At 43.0% G+C, this 16,514-nt stretch overlaps 1 protein-coding gene across 1 annotated transcript in view; it reads left to right on the plus strand.

Moving 5' to 3' along the window:
* Positions 1-16,514, plus strand: part of IGFBP7 (insulin like growth factor binding protein 7) — a 123,114-nt gene that overhangs the window by 71,638 nt on the left and 34,962 nt on the right. Inside the window, exons 2-3 of the mRNA XM_085641183.1 lie at positions 2,443-2,552; positions 15,662-15,778. Of these exons, the coding sequence (XP_085497309.1) occupies positions 2,443-2,552; positions 15,662-15,778 (227 nt within the window). The remainder of the gene's footprint in view (positions 1-2,442; positions 2,553-15,661; positions 15,779-16,514) is intronic.

Consider the following 16,514-nt stretch of genomic DNA (forward strand, 5'->3'; position numbering starts at 1 on the left):
TTCTAACCCCAAAATACCAACTCCCACAAACTTGTATTTACCTGCAAACCGTTTACTTTATTTTTCTCCATAGGAATACATTGACTGTTTTTCCTTGATAAATATTCTAAGTGTAGAGCTGGTTTTGTATTGAACTTTGAAAAACTGCAAAGAACTAAAAAAATGTTTACTTAATTTTTCTCTAGTAAATGTCCCAGTGTGATATCTCAAAGAAACGAGAACTTTACATTAAAGACTCTAAAGAGAAAATACTGTATTACTGTAATGTACCCATTAACAACTTAAAGTACATAAACCAGAGACATCAGATTCACATAACAGTTTGTCTCTTAAAAGCTCATCTTCCGGCAGCTGGCAGTTTGTTTTAAAAAAAAAAGCCGGTGCATTTGGGTATTAGGTGATAATTGTGAGGGGGGGTGAAATTTCGACAGCCTAGGGGGCCTTCACAGGGTTTAATCTGGCACTGAGTATAGTCAGAAGAAGAGGGTTGTGCCTAGAGAGATGCTCCTGCCTTCCTTTTGGAATTTGCTGGATCAGTGGATTTACAAAGGCATCACTTTTCATGATCTTAGGGTGCATTAAAAAAATAGTGGTGAATTTAAAAATCTGTGTGGATTGAGAGTACTTGGAGATGAATTTTAGCTACCGGGCGCACTGAAAGTATGAAGTGTAAAGGAACTCTGCTTTTAAAGGTGGAATTGAAGTTGTCGGCCTGCGGTATTTTTGACTCATTGGAGTTTGCGGTTCAGGTATGTCTGTTGTCCCAAGTGGGGGTCATTTCACTTATCCTATCAAGAGTGGAACCATTGTTATTTTTCCATTATTTTGCGTAGGGGTACTTGGTAGTGGCAGTGCTTGAAATGGAAAAAAAGAAGTGCAGGTACTCTGTACTAGAGTATCTGCTTATTTCTGAGAAGTGCCGGTACTCTCCAATTAAAAGTATAGCATTTCTCTTGAGAAGTGCTGGTACTCTCCCTCCCAAAATAAAAATAAGTGCCGGTACTCCGTAACGGACAGTACCGGCCCATTTAAAGCACTGAGTAGTGGAAGATAAGACTCGGGATTCTTGAGGGGGGCGGGGGCTATGACACAACAACAGCTACGGTTGGAGGAATCAGGGGAAGGCTGGCTCGAGACCTAAATACCACTCGGTTTAATACAAATGGAAAGCACGAAGGGGGAGGGCACGTCGTTGGAAAGACCAATGGCTGACTGTCGTCAGCATGCATTTGGAAGGCCACAAAGGAATGTCGAATCGCCAGAGGAGGAGCTGCATTTATGTACTGAAAAGGAGGGGGGACGGATAATTAATCAGGCAGAGAAGAAACGAAGTTCTACGTGGTGTGCCCTCTGATCGAGACATAATCTACAATGTTAGCCTGCGAGGTTTGGCCCAAGACATGCATTCAGTTTTCTAATTTATCAATGATTACTCCTCTGTAGTAGACTGGCAAAGGACTCTGGCATACCCAAAAGAAATAGGCCTGGCAGAAAACTCTTATTTCATTCTTCCGGAAGCATACCGTGGCATAGACCACATCTGACTAGAAGTTGTCGAAAAATGGCGCCTTTGATGTGGCCACAGTACAGCCTTAAAATCTCCACTCTATGTTCTTCCGAAGAAAGGGAAGATTGAAGCTTGGTAGGAGGGCTGAGGAGATGTCAGGGCTGAGTCTGGGCCTCTTTAAAGGTAGAGTAAATACAGCATATAATAGTTTATATTTTTTAGGCAGTTTTATGTCGCGTGAACTTGACCCGAAGGTATTGGAGCCCTTCATATGAGCACCAGTTACATGACATATTATTTTGTCTGCGTTTTAAAAATTTTAGGCACGGGGAGATTAATGATTTGCCCAGAATCACAGGATGTTGAGCCGACACTGGGACAGCTCTGGCAGTTAGCCACATCCTCTCCACCTGGAGCAACCTGCCCATTGCAGATTGGATCTCTTAATGATATCTGTGAATGTGGGGGTCAGCAATTCAACAAGTTCTTTGGTGGCCTCTACTGGGCTGAAGTAGTCAGCTCCTTATATTAATTTGTACTTGGAATCGATGTACCTACCAAGATATTTGCCATCAAATGTTGCAAAGTGAAAAGAATTGGCTGCTACTCAGCACTGGCACAAGGTGTAAATAATATGTAGAGGTCATCTCTGCATACATTTGCAGCCTATTGGATAGAACTTGAAGATGCCAGGTATGTTTTGCTATCTACTCTTAGGTGATGCAAAAGGACAGCATTTTTTAAGTAAGCACCCCTGGGTACCGAGGGTTGTTCCACGACTATGGCATTTCTGCGCTCCCACTATGCATCCATTAACCAAAGCATATGTGAGAATTTGTGGAACCTGATCATTTTATTTCTATGTTTGTAATGTAAAGGTGTGCATTGGCTCTTGTAGACTAAGTCTAACATGAGGTTGTTCTTTCGTTCTCCAGCTCCCTCTATAGTGACTCCCCCGAAACAGACCTGGAACATCAGTGGTGCACAGGTGTATCTGAGCTGTGAAGTCATTGGAATTCCAACCCCAATCCTCACCTGGAACAAGGTCAGTGCCAGCATCTCATGTTCTGAATGATAGCGCTTGTGAATCAGTGAATATTCAATTCTCATGTGTGGTATAGGGTACACCAGAAAGACATGTTTGTGTTGCAAAGACGCAAATAAGAGTCAGCACTCTTCTAGGGGGGCTGTGGTTTCTGCATGAAGGTTCTTAAGAGGTGGAGCGTCTCTTCTGCCTCTGTGGCGCAGACAGATGTCAGTGGGGGCGGTACTTGTCCTCTTGGCCTCCTGAGTGTATACATACATACATGCCTGCCATGCATGGAGGCTCATGGTGGTTCTGGTGTGCATAGTGGTGGTGAAAGATAGATAGAGATGGAGAGAGAAAGAGATAGAAAAAGAAAGTAAGACAGATGCACCACTCAGATTTTATGTTTGTGTTTGTCATTGGGCGTGGATGACCTCCAGAATTCATTTAACTTTTACTTCATAAATACAGATTACGATTTTGTTGAACACAAGAAGGTGCACAGAAAAAGTAAATTTAGTCCATAGTAATTTCTTTAAAAAAGTTCTTTATTCAAAATGTCATGCTCATTCACAGACAACCAGCCAATGCGTTTCGTTCCCAAAATGAAACTGTGGAACTTCATCAGGGCTTTACAAGGTAAAGTTCTAGTGCACCATATCAGCTATAGAGGATAAGAAAGCAAAACGAGGCCATGGCTGGGTTCTGCTCAACAATTACGAAGTCCTTAAACCCCAACCCTATTTCAAAGCAGGTACAAAGATAGCGACTAAGGAAAAATTCTTAAAACTTCGTTTGGAAGTCGGTTCGATTAATCCGTTTTTACCACCCTGGGAAAGAAGAGGAGGAGACCAGCCATGCCGGTTGTGTGCTTGCGTATGGAGAACCTTATCCATTTCATTTGTATTTGTGACAAACTAAAGGATATAAGGAAAACCTTATTAAAACCATCCTTTAACCAGCACGGAATTAGGTCCTGCAGGCAGGCGGTAATCCTATGCTCTATTCCAACCTTAGTACAGTTAAATTGTCACCTTACAACATTTTTTGATCTTACTGCACAAAGACTGAAAAATCTGTCTCCACTGGTTATGAACTAGTTTCACACAATGGACTTGGGCACCATTTTAGACAGCCCCAACGCCATATTAAGACTCTTAGAATAGTATCATGATCTTACTAACAGACGCAATTTGAAGCTGTCTTCGTAACCCAGGAACACTTTGAGTGGCTGGAGCACCACTTAATAAAAAAGAAAAATCTAAAGAGCATAAACTCGGTGAAGGAACTTGGTGGGTTGACAGCCTAATAAGATAAACCTTACTAAACTGACTTTTACTTTGATTAAGCACCAACTGTGTTGAGGAAATTAAAAAGATAATTATTTATATTGTTTTACGTACAATACAAAGTGGATCATTTTAAAATTGTTTAATTGTTTAATTAATTGTATTAGAGCAATTTGTTTAGATCTTAATGTCTATTTAATGTATGCAATGGTTTTAATTAATCAAGCATAATAAATTTACCTTACCTAGTGCACCATAAGGATACATCTTAAATTTGATTTTCGCCTTATGATAGAGGTAAGTTTCAGGTTTTACAGCTTGACACCTTGCTAAGTGTTAAGACTCTTCTTCCGTGGTTCCGTAGAACGAAACACGTTGGCTGGTTTTCTGTGAAAGAGCATGAACTTTTGAATTAAGAACTTTTTTGAAGAAATTACTGTGGACTAAATTTACTTTTTTGGTGCACCTCCTTGTGTTCAACATTGTTTACATCTGGTTAGTTTTGTTGACAATCTCATTTGCTTTCTTCTTATTTGATGGATTCCCTTCCTCTTGTTGTGTTTGTCACTCCTCAGGAGTCTTGTCTCGCCATGGCTTGTATCCTTCCATGGCTGACATCGGGAACTACTTTTTACTTTTTCTTTGAGCACTCCATGGTAGTGCATAACATTGCTTGCTCTCTCCCCATATGCTGCATGATCTTTGTATTCCTCCCAACTCCTCCGAGCTCATCCATAACAGTGCAACTACAGGTATATTATTTCCTTGAAGAGCAGACTTTACTGGGTTATTGGGTTGGTTTTCTTTTATCTCCTCCCTTCCGCATGTTGAATGAAATCCCAGCCTTAGAACCTAAAGGCTGTATTTATGGAACTGGGTGAGGGGCAGACTCATTCGCTCACTCAGTCTGCATTTGATTTAAAGGGTGTACTTAGAGTGACTGGAAAGATGTCTCTTCTCGCAGAGGTGTGGGCTTCTTCAGAACACCAAATGGCCAGAGCAATTTTTCCAGTTCCTAGTCACGTGAACAAATGGCAAGCATTTTCCTCTAAATACTGATATTTCTTCAGACAGCTGTTAAGTTCCGCCAACCATGCCTCTGTGTTATGTTCAAGCTGGATCATGTATACCTCTGAATTTTTCTAAAATATAACTGGACATTCGTGATTTTAAATTGTTTATCCAGGTTATTATATCTGGCTACAGACAGCTTTAGTCTGGAAGACCTCATGCCATAACTGCTTCAAAAATGGAGAAGCAGAAGTACAGAGAGAAAGTGGGCTTTGAGTTAGCTCCCTTTAACTAGTGTCTTTCATGTGTTTGTATGGTTTGCGCTTGCTTGGATAGGCAGTCCATCAATGCCAATGACATTTCATCCATGGTAACACCATCCTACTTTTGTCACCAGGTTTTGGTGATGGGGTAGATTTGTAGGTCGAGCCTAGCGGGAGCGTGTATGTACTGCTTACTCTGCGAGACATGCTGTAATAGAGTATGCAGTAGAAGCACCGCCCATATTTTTCATTGGCTTTGTGTCATTGTCTTTCTTAAATGCTGGCTTCTGATTCATAAATAGACTTGTTAGTCCCTCCTTTGTACCGCCTTGTCTGTATTTATTACCGCCCATAAGGACTGGACCTTTTACTTGACTTGTTACATGGTCTGCATTATAAGTGGGTGAGCACTATTTTGTTTATCAACACTGATGGGGACAATGGCGGCTGCTTTTTTTGTATTTGCATGCTTACAATGATGCCCGCTTTAGGGACACCACGCTCTGTTTAAATTTTCTTTTTAAAACTTTGATGTTGAGCGTGGTGCTTGGTTCAGGGACTCACTCTCTGTTTATTTATTTATTTATTGTTTAAACTTTAATACTGAGCGCGGCGCCCACTTCAGGGACACCGCGCTCTGTTTCATTTTTTTTTTTGTACTTTAATACTGAGCTGGCTGCCATCTTTACGACGACTGACTTTGGATGTCCTTATAATTCGCAGCTTCATAGGCATTGCCATTCTATCTGTGGGTCCACTGCAAAGTAGAGGGCCCTCAAGGGAATTGCTAGGCGATCGCTGTTGAATGTGTAGTACTAGGTTTGAACTGTCGAACAGCTTGATTCTCTACCCTCGATAACCTTGTTAGTAGTGGGGTCACTGCTTATACGCGAAGCATTCACATTTCTCCTTGAAGACTCTATACATTTGACAGCCGCTTATTCCATTTGCTTCCCGCTTTGCCCAACTGCACCCTTGTGGTTTCTTCTTGCTATGCTAACTTTGGTAAAATTAAATCTTGCTGTCATCCAGAAGTGGTCATGTCCTTTGCTGTAGTAAAGGGATTGGCCTTAGGTACAGGGTGAATATAAACTTTTTTTTTCTTAATTTTCTGTCTTGTAACATTACTGTTGTCTACCAGCATATGATTCCTTGCTAGACTAACCGGAGATATAGTATTTCGATCGGCAGTCGAAGAGTGGCCATATGCCAGCCTCACAAAGTGAAGGTTCACAACAGACTCTAATTGAACAATTCAAACGCTGGGGTAAGACGTGGAAATTTGTCTGTTCCTGTATGGTGGGGTTGGTCTCACAGAACGTAGAATGTCCACTTTATGGATGGTCTACATGCTCTTGTTTCTATCCTTGCAATCCATCTGCCCTTTTTCCTTGTCAGTGTCATCTCTTATGTTTTCCCCCCAGTGCTACTCAACAATCTAGCACCTCTGTTTATCGTCTTCCATCTTGCTTTGTAGTGTCCAGTGCTACACTCATTCTCCATCTGCCACACCTCATTTGGCGTGCTTAACTTTCATCTTATCAAGTAGAGTGCATAACTTGCTCTTGCCCTCCCAGCCCAACTCACCCCATAACCACCTCTTAGGTAGACTAAATGTACGACGGCTAGTGTGTGGAGGGCGAGGGAGTGCAGCTGTTTCCCAGACTTGCTTCCAATTTTCGCTGTTATGGCTTGGCCTTAGTCTGGAGAGGTGCACCCCATTCCCTCTGCCTAAATATGGCAAAAATTAAGAGGTTGAGCATCCAGTAGTTGTGTCTTCGTACAACCGCAAAGCCTGACAGCATAACTACTGGTAAGTGCTCATTGGGACGGGTCAGTGAACAGTTTGTAACCTTGTTAGGGTTCGTCTGTACTTCCCTATGGTAGTGTTTCTACTTCTCAACATGTAACATTACCAAGTGATTGTGGCTTTTTCTTTAAATTACCAGAATTAATTGTGGTTGTTCTTGTGAAAAAGGAAATGGTATACTTTAATCGTACTGCCCAGGATTAGGGGTTTTGTGTTGGGTTGGCCAAAAGTGGATGGAAACTGCAACATAAGTTGTCATGTTTAGTAATTGTGTATACATGCCTTTTTAAGTCGAGCCTAGAGGAAGCGCACCTGCGCTGCTCGCTCTGCGAGGCATGCTGTATTAGAGTATGCACTGGAAGTCCCGCTGACTCTCTGCCCATATTTGTTATTGGCTTGTGTCATTGTCCTTTGTAAATGCTGGCTTTGGATTTGTAAATGGGCTTGTTAGTCCCTCCTTGGTACCGCCTTGTCTGCATTTGTTACCGCCCATAACGACTGGACCTTTTACTTGGCTTGTTACACAGTCTGCATTATAAGTGGGTGAGCACTATTTTGTTTAATGACTGATGGGGACAATGGCGGACGATTTTCTTATAGAGAGCTATGCATGATGAGTGCCGCGCCCAACTTAGGGACACTGCGCTCAGTTAAAACATTTTTTTTTACTTTTATGTTGAGTGCAGCTCCTTCTGCGGGGACACAGCACTCTGTTTATTTTTTATTCTTTAAAACTTTAAGTCTGAGCGCGGCGCCCGCTTCAGGGACACCGCGCTCGGTTTCATCTTTTGTTTTTACCATAATACTGAGCACGGTGCCCGCTTCCGGGACACACCGCTCTTTCTTTCTTTTTTTTGTTTTACTTTATAATAATAAGCGTGGAGCCCGCTTCGTGGAGCCCGCTTCGTGGACACCGCGCTATGCAATACAATAGGTATTGCTTTCGCAAAACTTTTAACTATTGGTATTGTAAATGACAGCGCCTTTTAATTTTTTATAAAAGGCATTGCCATTTACAATGCCAATAGCTCAAAAACTCACAATCGGGAGACCTATTGCATTGTAAATGCTTGTTATTAGACAGCAGATGTGACTGAGAAAGTGTGTTTTTAATGATGCATTTACTTTGCTGTCACAATGACATTGTTTATTGTTGATTTATGGCTTCTTTGTTTAGGACGTGCATGCTGTTTAGATTCAATAGCCTGTACTAAAGATCAAGGGGCCATTACATGAGTGGTACATGGGCGTTAACATGCTACCACCCATGCCTTTTGACGCAAAACCCTATCTACAAACAATTGTAGACAAGGTTTAGCGCCAAAAGTTAACACCACTTCAAAGGAGTCATTAACAGGAGAAATGTTGTGATTTCTTCTTTTGTTTCTGACTTTGCATGTGTGCAGTACTGTACCCTTCCTGTACAAAACCTATTCTAGACTCAGGCACGCACCCTAGCTTTGACGCTAAGGTGTGTGTCTGGCACACAGCAGCTGAAATCAGTGTCAGCGCTAGGGTAAGAGGAGCAGAGAGACATTTCTCTGTAGAAGTTGCGCTCTTCTGCTCCGTCCCTGTCATACAACGCAGCGCAGACTCTTTGGGGATACGCTGCGTTGCGTGACTATTTTGAAAATCTGTCCCTAAGTCTTCTAATTCAGTTTGTCCAGTAATAGGGCCCTAGAATCAACTTCCAAACTGTTGCTGTCCAAGATGTTGCTTTGTTATGGGATTTGCTTTCTAGTACAGTGAGGATGGAGCAACATATGTCTCCCAGCTATTACCAATCACTTCCACTATCAAAAAGCCAGACCTATTGGGCAAAATGAATGTTGTTTAAAATGTTTTTTGATGGATACTTCTTCAATCTCCCCAGTATATGCTTCCATTTACTTTCTATGCTCCATCCTGGCAACACTGGCCTGGTATTAAAACATATTCCAAGGCTGCTTTTAGCTGTCTGTCCAGCTCTGCCCGAAATAGGTATTTACACGGGCGAGAGCAGTGTTGAGGTGCTCAAGATCAGAAGCAGAGCCTGGTGGCACTACATTCCTGCCCTGTGGGTTATTACAGAGATTCATTTTAATCAAATTCCTGGAAGTCCCCAGCTTCAGGCCCTCGGGTTTGTTCGTGGTGTACAGCGCTTCTTGCTGTCCTCCGGAGGCCGACTAGTGTGCATTCCAGGGTCCACGAGCACATACCGAAGTAGTACATTCAACCTCGGAGCGATTATCTCACACAAATCCGCTTTTGGTCATTTCACTCTGAAAGGACTGTTGCTGAAGACTGGCATGCGGGGCATTTCAAGAATCTTTCATGTTAAGCTTGGACCTTCGCCATTTGGCCCTGTAGCGTTCCTGTCCATGAAGTGCGGGGCTCACACGACCGCCAATGTTAAGTTCAGCACCTGGTGCACAACAGCGGAGCCTCGGGTGTTTCTGTTCCCTGATTTACACCGGATAAGGGTATTCCGCTCAAAATCAACCTTCACGTATTTTAAGCATCACTCGTGTCTTTTTGCTGAATTAATTGTGCAATAACTGCTTTTCAACTTGGGTGAACTCATTCCGTTCATGGGTGGAGAGTGGGCGTGTTTCTCTCTTTCGTCTGCTAGGCTTCCTGAAGAACTCTTCTATGTTTCTTTCGGATTGGTCGCCATTAAGAGGTCAGTGAAGAAGGATGCTGCTGTCTTTTGTCGACTTCAAACAGGCCCGGACAGTGATGCATTAGTCTTTCTCCACGTGGGAACATACTCTGGGTACCAACTTTACACTGGAACCGATTTATTAAGACCCCTTTGCAAACCAATATGGGCAATTTGCACACTGACATGCCTTCGATTTGAAATGCAATGTGCAATGAGTCCAGTTTGCTAATAAGTGGCCTTGCAAAGTGCATACTCATGCCCTGCCTGAGTATTACTCTGACAGGTGACAATGTGTGGCCCTCCGTATATGGCTGCTAATGCAGAGATGGTGGCCTGCAAGGGACAACAGCCCGCCATCGCTCTAATAGTTATCCCAAACAGGAAACATGTTTTTTAAAGGAGCCAAAGTCCATCAATGGCATTAAAGGGTTGGGTGCTGCTTCAAAATAAAATTACAATGTTATCCATTCATTGGCTCTATAGACCACTGTCTGCTTCCTCCGATGCAGCCCAATATGATTCACAGAGGGGAAGCTATCTCACAGGCACAGCTTCGCCTTTAGAGTAAGTAGTGCCCTGTTCAGGGTCCTGGGAACTTTCTAATGGTGTGTGACTGCAATTGCGGTTGCAAACCTTTGGCAAGACAACATTGTGAATTGAAGCTAGCAAGGGACACGCCTTTACACCCTCTTAATTGTGAGCCATGATCAATCTCAAAACTCTTGTTGTGAGTCAGAAAGGATTTTCTAACTCCTCAAAGCATTTTAGTACATGGTACAAAACTATTTTTGCAGTCAGAAACCCAGTAGTTTTGCGAATCGCACTGTTTGCAGCCACTCTAGGGTTTAATACATCTGGCCCACTGTTTTGTCTTACACAATAAATAATACTACGGCACAGGTGTTTCCTCTGACCCAAGCAGATAAGCCCACACCCCGAAATCTCTCTGCTCAAACCCAGATAAGTAGAAAACCTGTTTGGGAGCAGAACAGTAGGTCAGCCCAAGCAACAATGTTCAAAATAGCCCCACACTGCAGGAGGTTGTGGATGGAATGGGTCTATGGGAGCAGGTAAGAATTGTAACAAGCAAATGTAGTAGCTAAACATTAGTGGGAATACAATCTGCACTCGGCAAATTAATGCTACGCCATTGTTACTTAAGATTAAGCAAATTTAAAGAAAGCATTTGGTGGGGGATCCTATTTTCTTGATGCAGTGGAAGGCAGAGTCCAGTTAAAGTCTCCAGGCGGCGTTCTACCTCATTCTTGAGTATTTAATATCGTTCTGCAAAAATGTTGATTCTGGAAAATTGACTATCACTATATCTTCAAAGTAAATGTACATAGGTAAATACAGAGATTTAATATTCTTAACTTCGCATCTGTGTACCTTGATGCTCTTCAAGGTACACACATGCAGAGTTAATAATAGCTAATCTATACTTACTTTATATTGTTGCCTTGATGATATAGTGGAAGCTAACCATCTTGATGCTAGACGTAGACGGGGAGTTCAAACAATAAATCTATACTTACCTATGGATATCTAAATTGACAATATAGTTAATGGTCAATATTCTGGAATCACTATCTTTACAGGACGAAATTGATGTGCTCTTTTTTCTGGTGTACAACTGTCCAGGTCAGCGTCACAAATAGAAGCACCACAGCAGATATAAAGCCCAGTCAAAGACCACAGTCCTCCGTAACAGAACTACGAGGATCGTGAGACTGAAAAGACAAACGAATCAATGCCGCTTCAGCCCATTTATGATTCAAAGATGGTCTTCATCAGGACACTTCGCCGCCCCATCTCAAAGTTATTTTCCTTGATAAACCCGTTACTTGAAGCAAGCACAAGAAAAATACATTTTACAATTGTGTTCTCATCATTTCCTTTCTTAATTTTTAATTTGCATGTAAATAACTTTGTATGATAAATTTATTAAGGATACAGAAATAGAAGGATATGAAGACCTGCATTCTAATTCAAAGTAATAATATGTTCCAGAATTGGCTTCTATATGTTATTAGGGTTATGACCTGCTTCTTTAAAATGTGATACCGGTTTTGTGGAAGGGTGAATCAGCAGAATACTTTATACTCAGAGATCAAAAACTTGACCTAGTTTTTCATCATGTCCACCTACTTCTTTTCACATGGGCAATTCAAAAATTGACATGTTAAAAAGATATGTTTGTTGCCAAGTTGTAGGTATTCCAAATGCAGTTCTTTGATGTGGCTGGTGTTTCAGCAGGCATGGCACCGGCCACAGGGATAACGGGATGTTAAGTGAGGGAAACACTAAATTGTCTGCTTATGAGGGTTTTTGAATAGTATTTTGGAAGCATTTAGCAGGATTACGCAATGAGGTTAGTGGTGCTTCGAAGGGCAGAACCAGGCATAGGTAACTTTGAGGCATATTTATGAAAGTGTTGCGTCACCCTTGTGCCACGCAAGGGGGGGGGCGCAAGGGCGACGCAACACTAAAGTAAGATTTATCAAGCCACGCAAGACCACCTTACGTGGCCCTGCGTGGCTTGATAATTCTTGAGTAATGCAACGCAGCGAAAAACACTGATTTGCACTACTCTACCCCAGGGAGGCATTTCATGGGTGGAGCGCCAGTGTTCTTACACATCCGTCCATGGATTTTGGTGCATTCCCTGGGAATGTGTCAAAATGCTACGCCTCCCCAGGTGAGGCGTAACAAGGAGAAATATTTTTATCTCTCCTTGTTTTTATTTCTTTCTAATGGGATGCATATTGCAGCACACACAGAAAGAGAAAAATGACTCTCAGGATTGTTTTTGTGCTGGAAGGTGCCCCTTCCTGCACAAAACCAATCTTGCCTACAACGCAGTCACCCTTGCACCACGGTGAAAGGGTGCCTGCATTGGTGCCAGGCAGCCAAAAGGATGCTATTGCACGGAAAGGATAGAAATGTGCGGTATTATGTTAAATACGGCGCATTCCTACCCTTGCCCTTTCACGCAGCCCAGCAAGGTGGCCTGCTGTGCTGCGCTGCATGAAAGTTTCATAAATACGCCAATTGGTCTCACTAGCATTCAGAGTAGCCTCTTGTAATTCAGCATCATTTAAATTCAGATCCTTCATTGTATGTGCAAATTTTCCTTCCCAAAATAATATCCACAGGGAGTGTGGTGGCAGGAGCACAGCTGCACGGTCAATCAGGGTGTTGCTTGTTGGCATATGGCACATTAGTTATTTGAATATGAAATTCAGTACGTTTCCTCCAATCTTTGGAGGAAATGTTAACTATATAGGACAATCGCCTGCTGAATTTTCTTCATCAAGCAGTAAGGGCATCCCTACATCTTATTGCACAAGACGACAGACTTCAATGAAAGCAAGGGAACCATTTGCGAACCATCTGAACATGAAAGGAGGTCTCACACAGATCCCAGGCAGCACAAGTCACGGGCCTTCTGCAGGGTCAAGGACAAGGGATGTAGTCGTAATAAACATTATTTACCAGTAATTCAACTCTTCCTCATCGCCCTTCCCTCTCGTTTTATAGTGTAAGGAATGTGGCAAGGAATTGCCATCAGATGGCAATGCTGTGTAGGACATTATAGACCCTGGTGATAGCAAGAGAAGTCATATTGCATAGGTATTAATAACTTATATCATGTAAACCACCATGAGGATCACATTTCACAAAATAGAGTTTCCTCAGATGTTCAGTGACAGGTTCTTTAAAAGCTACTCCTGGTAGTCCATCTCCATTTATAAAAAGGCACTCACCATTGGGTACAGGTGCATGGATGAAAAAAGGGAACATTAACCATCTACTGCTTATTGAAGTGTACTTTGCATTACGTCTTACAATATAACTGACTGCCCAAGGTAGGTAAGAGCAGTAACACTGCTTTATTAATCTCGTGGACATGTGTTGGCTCATTCCATGAGCTGCTCAATCTCGGGTGGGAATTGCACACCCGATAAAAACCAATATTATCCTGGACTTTTTACTTTACTTTACTGGATGATTTACTACACCATTCAACACTAGATCTCAAAAGGGGAGAACACATGGGATTAGTGCATCGTTTCCTGTTTTACAACAGGCACAGACTCAGAATTTATGCAGCTAACACTCAATATTTGGGCCAGGTCGTACCTGCAAAAATCATGTGAACAGCAATACTGGGCCAGTTACTGCCTGAGTTATAACTCCAGTTTGGGGACAAATAAAAGTGTTTGCCTAAACACAATTTGCACATAAGTAGGAACAGGTGACCAAGTGAAGTGAAATACATGAAACTGACCTCCACCAAAATGTTGAGAATCAACACAGCCTCAAAAACTTCAGACCCATCTCTTTACTCCCTTTTCCGGCAAATGTAATCGAAAAAGCAGTCAACAGCCAGCTCTCCTCCTTCATTGAAGAAAACAACATCCTCAACGCCTCCCAATCTGGCTTCAGGAAAAACTGCAGACCGAAACCGCCCTCCTCACCGCAACAGATGACATCCGCTCCCTCCGAGACAGAGGGGAGACTGTGGCCCTCATCCTAATAGACCTCTCCACAGCCTTCGACACAGTCTCTCACCATATCCTAGCCTACAGACTTCATGACGCAGGGATCCGGGACAAGGCCCTCAACTGAATCTGCTCATTCCACTCCGGCAGAACGCAGTGGGTCTGACTCCCACCCTTCCTCCCGGATCCCACACCGATCACCTGTGGTGTTGCCCAAGGATACTCCATAAGCCCCACCCTGTTTAAAATCTACATGGCCCCGCTCACCCCCATCGTCAGATTCCACAGACTCAACATTGTATCCTACGCAGACGACACCCAACTCATCCTCTCCCTAGCCAATGAACCCAGCGTCTCCAAACATAACTTTCAAGAAGGAATGGAAGCAGTCACCAAGTGGATGAAGAGCAGCTGCCTACAACTCAACATGGACAAAACTGAAGTACTCATCCTGGGCCCACTCCCCAATGCCTGGAACGACACCTGGTGGCCCGCCGCCCTCGGGAACCTACCCTCCCCCCACGGACCACGCTCGCAACCTCGGAATCATCCTGTTTGCCGAACTCAAAATGGACCACAAAATCAATGCTGTCTCATCCCAGAAAGACTGACACCCACACCCTCATTAGCAGCAGACCCGACTATGTTAACACTCTCTACACCGGAATCAACAAGAACCTCAACCGCAAACTCCAGAACGTCCAGAACACCTCCGCCAGACTAGTCCTCAACCTACCAAGTCACTGCCATATCACCCAAACACCTGCGGACACTACATTGGCTACCCATCGAGAAGAGAATCACCTTCAAGCTTCTCACCCACGCCCACAAAGCCCTCCACAACACTGGACTTGCATACCTGAACTACCGACCCTCATACAACGCACCCCAAAGATCCCTCCGCTCAGCCCAGCTCTCCCTGGCTACAGTGTCTTGCATAAAGAAAACCAGAACAGGAGGTCGCTCCTTCTCCCTCCTCATGGCCAAGGCACGGAACACCCTCCAACTCCACCTCAGACAAACACCAACACTCTCCAAGTTCACGAAGGACCTCAAGACCTGGCTCTTCGACGGATCTCCTTGAACATCATGGACCTGCACCCCCCCCCCAACCCCAGCACCTTGAGACCCACTCAGTCGGTTGAGTAGCTGTGCTTAAACAAACCTATGAATGATTGATTGATTGAATTAGAATAAAATAATATTTACAGTTTTTATTTTGAATAGTTTGGACTACTGGAAAACACAGTCAACTTTGGTAGAATGCCGCTGTCATCAGAGTAGGGGGTGCTGATGGTGGTAGTGCCACCAAGAAATGGTGAGAGAAGTTGGATGTACCAGGAAAAACTACTAAAAGGTGACGCAGCCCTAAATACCAGAGAGGGTCAAGGTGCATTAATGAGTTTTAAGATGAGCTTGAGTTCTTATCCTTTATAAGAGAACCCAATACCTACTTGACACTGACAGCGGTACATTCTCAACATATATATTGCGTTGAAGCCCCCGTCCAGTGTTTACAGTTCTGACATAAGGCTGAGGAAACAGCTGGAGTATCCTGAATGAGCAAACCAATCTTAATCTCCTGCCTCATTCTTTCCTCCTTAGGTGATCAGGGGCAATCATGGTGTTCAAAAGATGGAGCTCTTACCTGGAGACCGCGACAACCTCGCCATTCAGACACGCGGTGGCCCTGAAAAGCACGAAGTGACTGGCTGGGTACTGGTAAGTGATGAACCTTCAAGCCAATCATGAGTAGCAAAGGTGTGCTGCTGTTCTTCATGTGTTAGTATTACCAGCATTAATATAATTACAAGATTGAATGCATCAGTGATGCGGTAACCCAGTCACGTGGACAGAGAGACCCTGGTATGTAAGTTTAAACTGTGATATCCTTTTTCCTGTTAATTACTTTGGGATACAAAAAATAGGAGAGAATAAAAAGACAGGATATAAAAATGTAGAAGGGAACAAGTATTAAGGGTGAAGGTAATAGATAGGGCAAGGTAAAGCATACAAAAGGGTTTGGGTTAATCTTTTTTAGAAAAAGGGTAAGGTGGTTTAACTGCTTAAGAATTATTTTTTAAAGCGATAACTGTATATGTAAGAATTAAAGGTTATGGGGAAAGTTGGAAGCGGTTTAAAGAAAGAGGCGTGGAGGTTTTACATGGTGCCTCCCCATAAATAAAAACAATGAAATTCAAAATTGAGCTTGATTTCCGGGAAAAGGAAACACAAGATATGTGACACAATAATGATAAAAATAGAAGCCTAAGAAAGATTGATCACATGCGAGTAAAATCATAGTGAATAATGAACTTGTGGCCGGTGGCCTCTTTTATTTAAAGTGAACAGGGTACCGGTTTTAGGTTTAGGAAGACTATGGGAAATATTTCGGACTTGTGTCTCCCATTTCGCCCCTGAATTGCCCCAGATTTAGTGACCGCCGTAGATTGACACT

Source organism: Triturus cristatus, chromosome 2_2 (assembly GCF_964204655.1).
Source record: "Triturus cristatus chromosome 2_2, aTriCri1.1, whole genome shotgun sequence".
NCBI classification, from domain to species: Eukaryota; Metazoa; Chordata; class Amphibia; order Caudata; family Salamandridae; genus Triturus; species Triturus cristatus.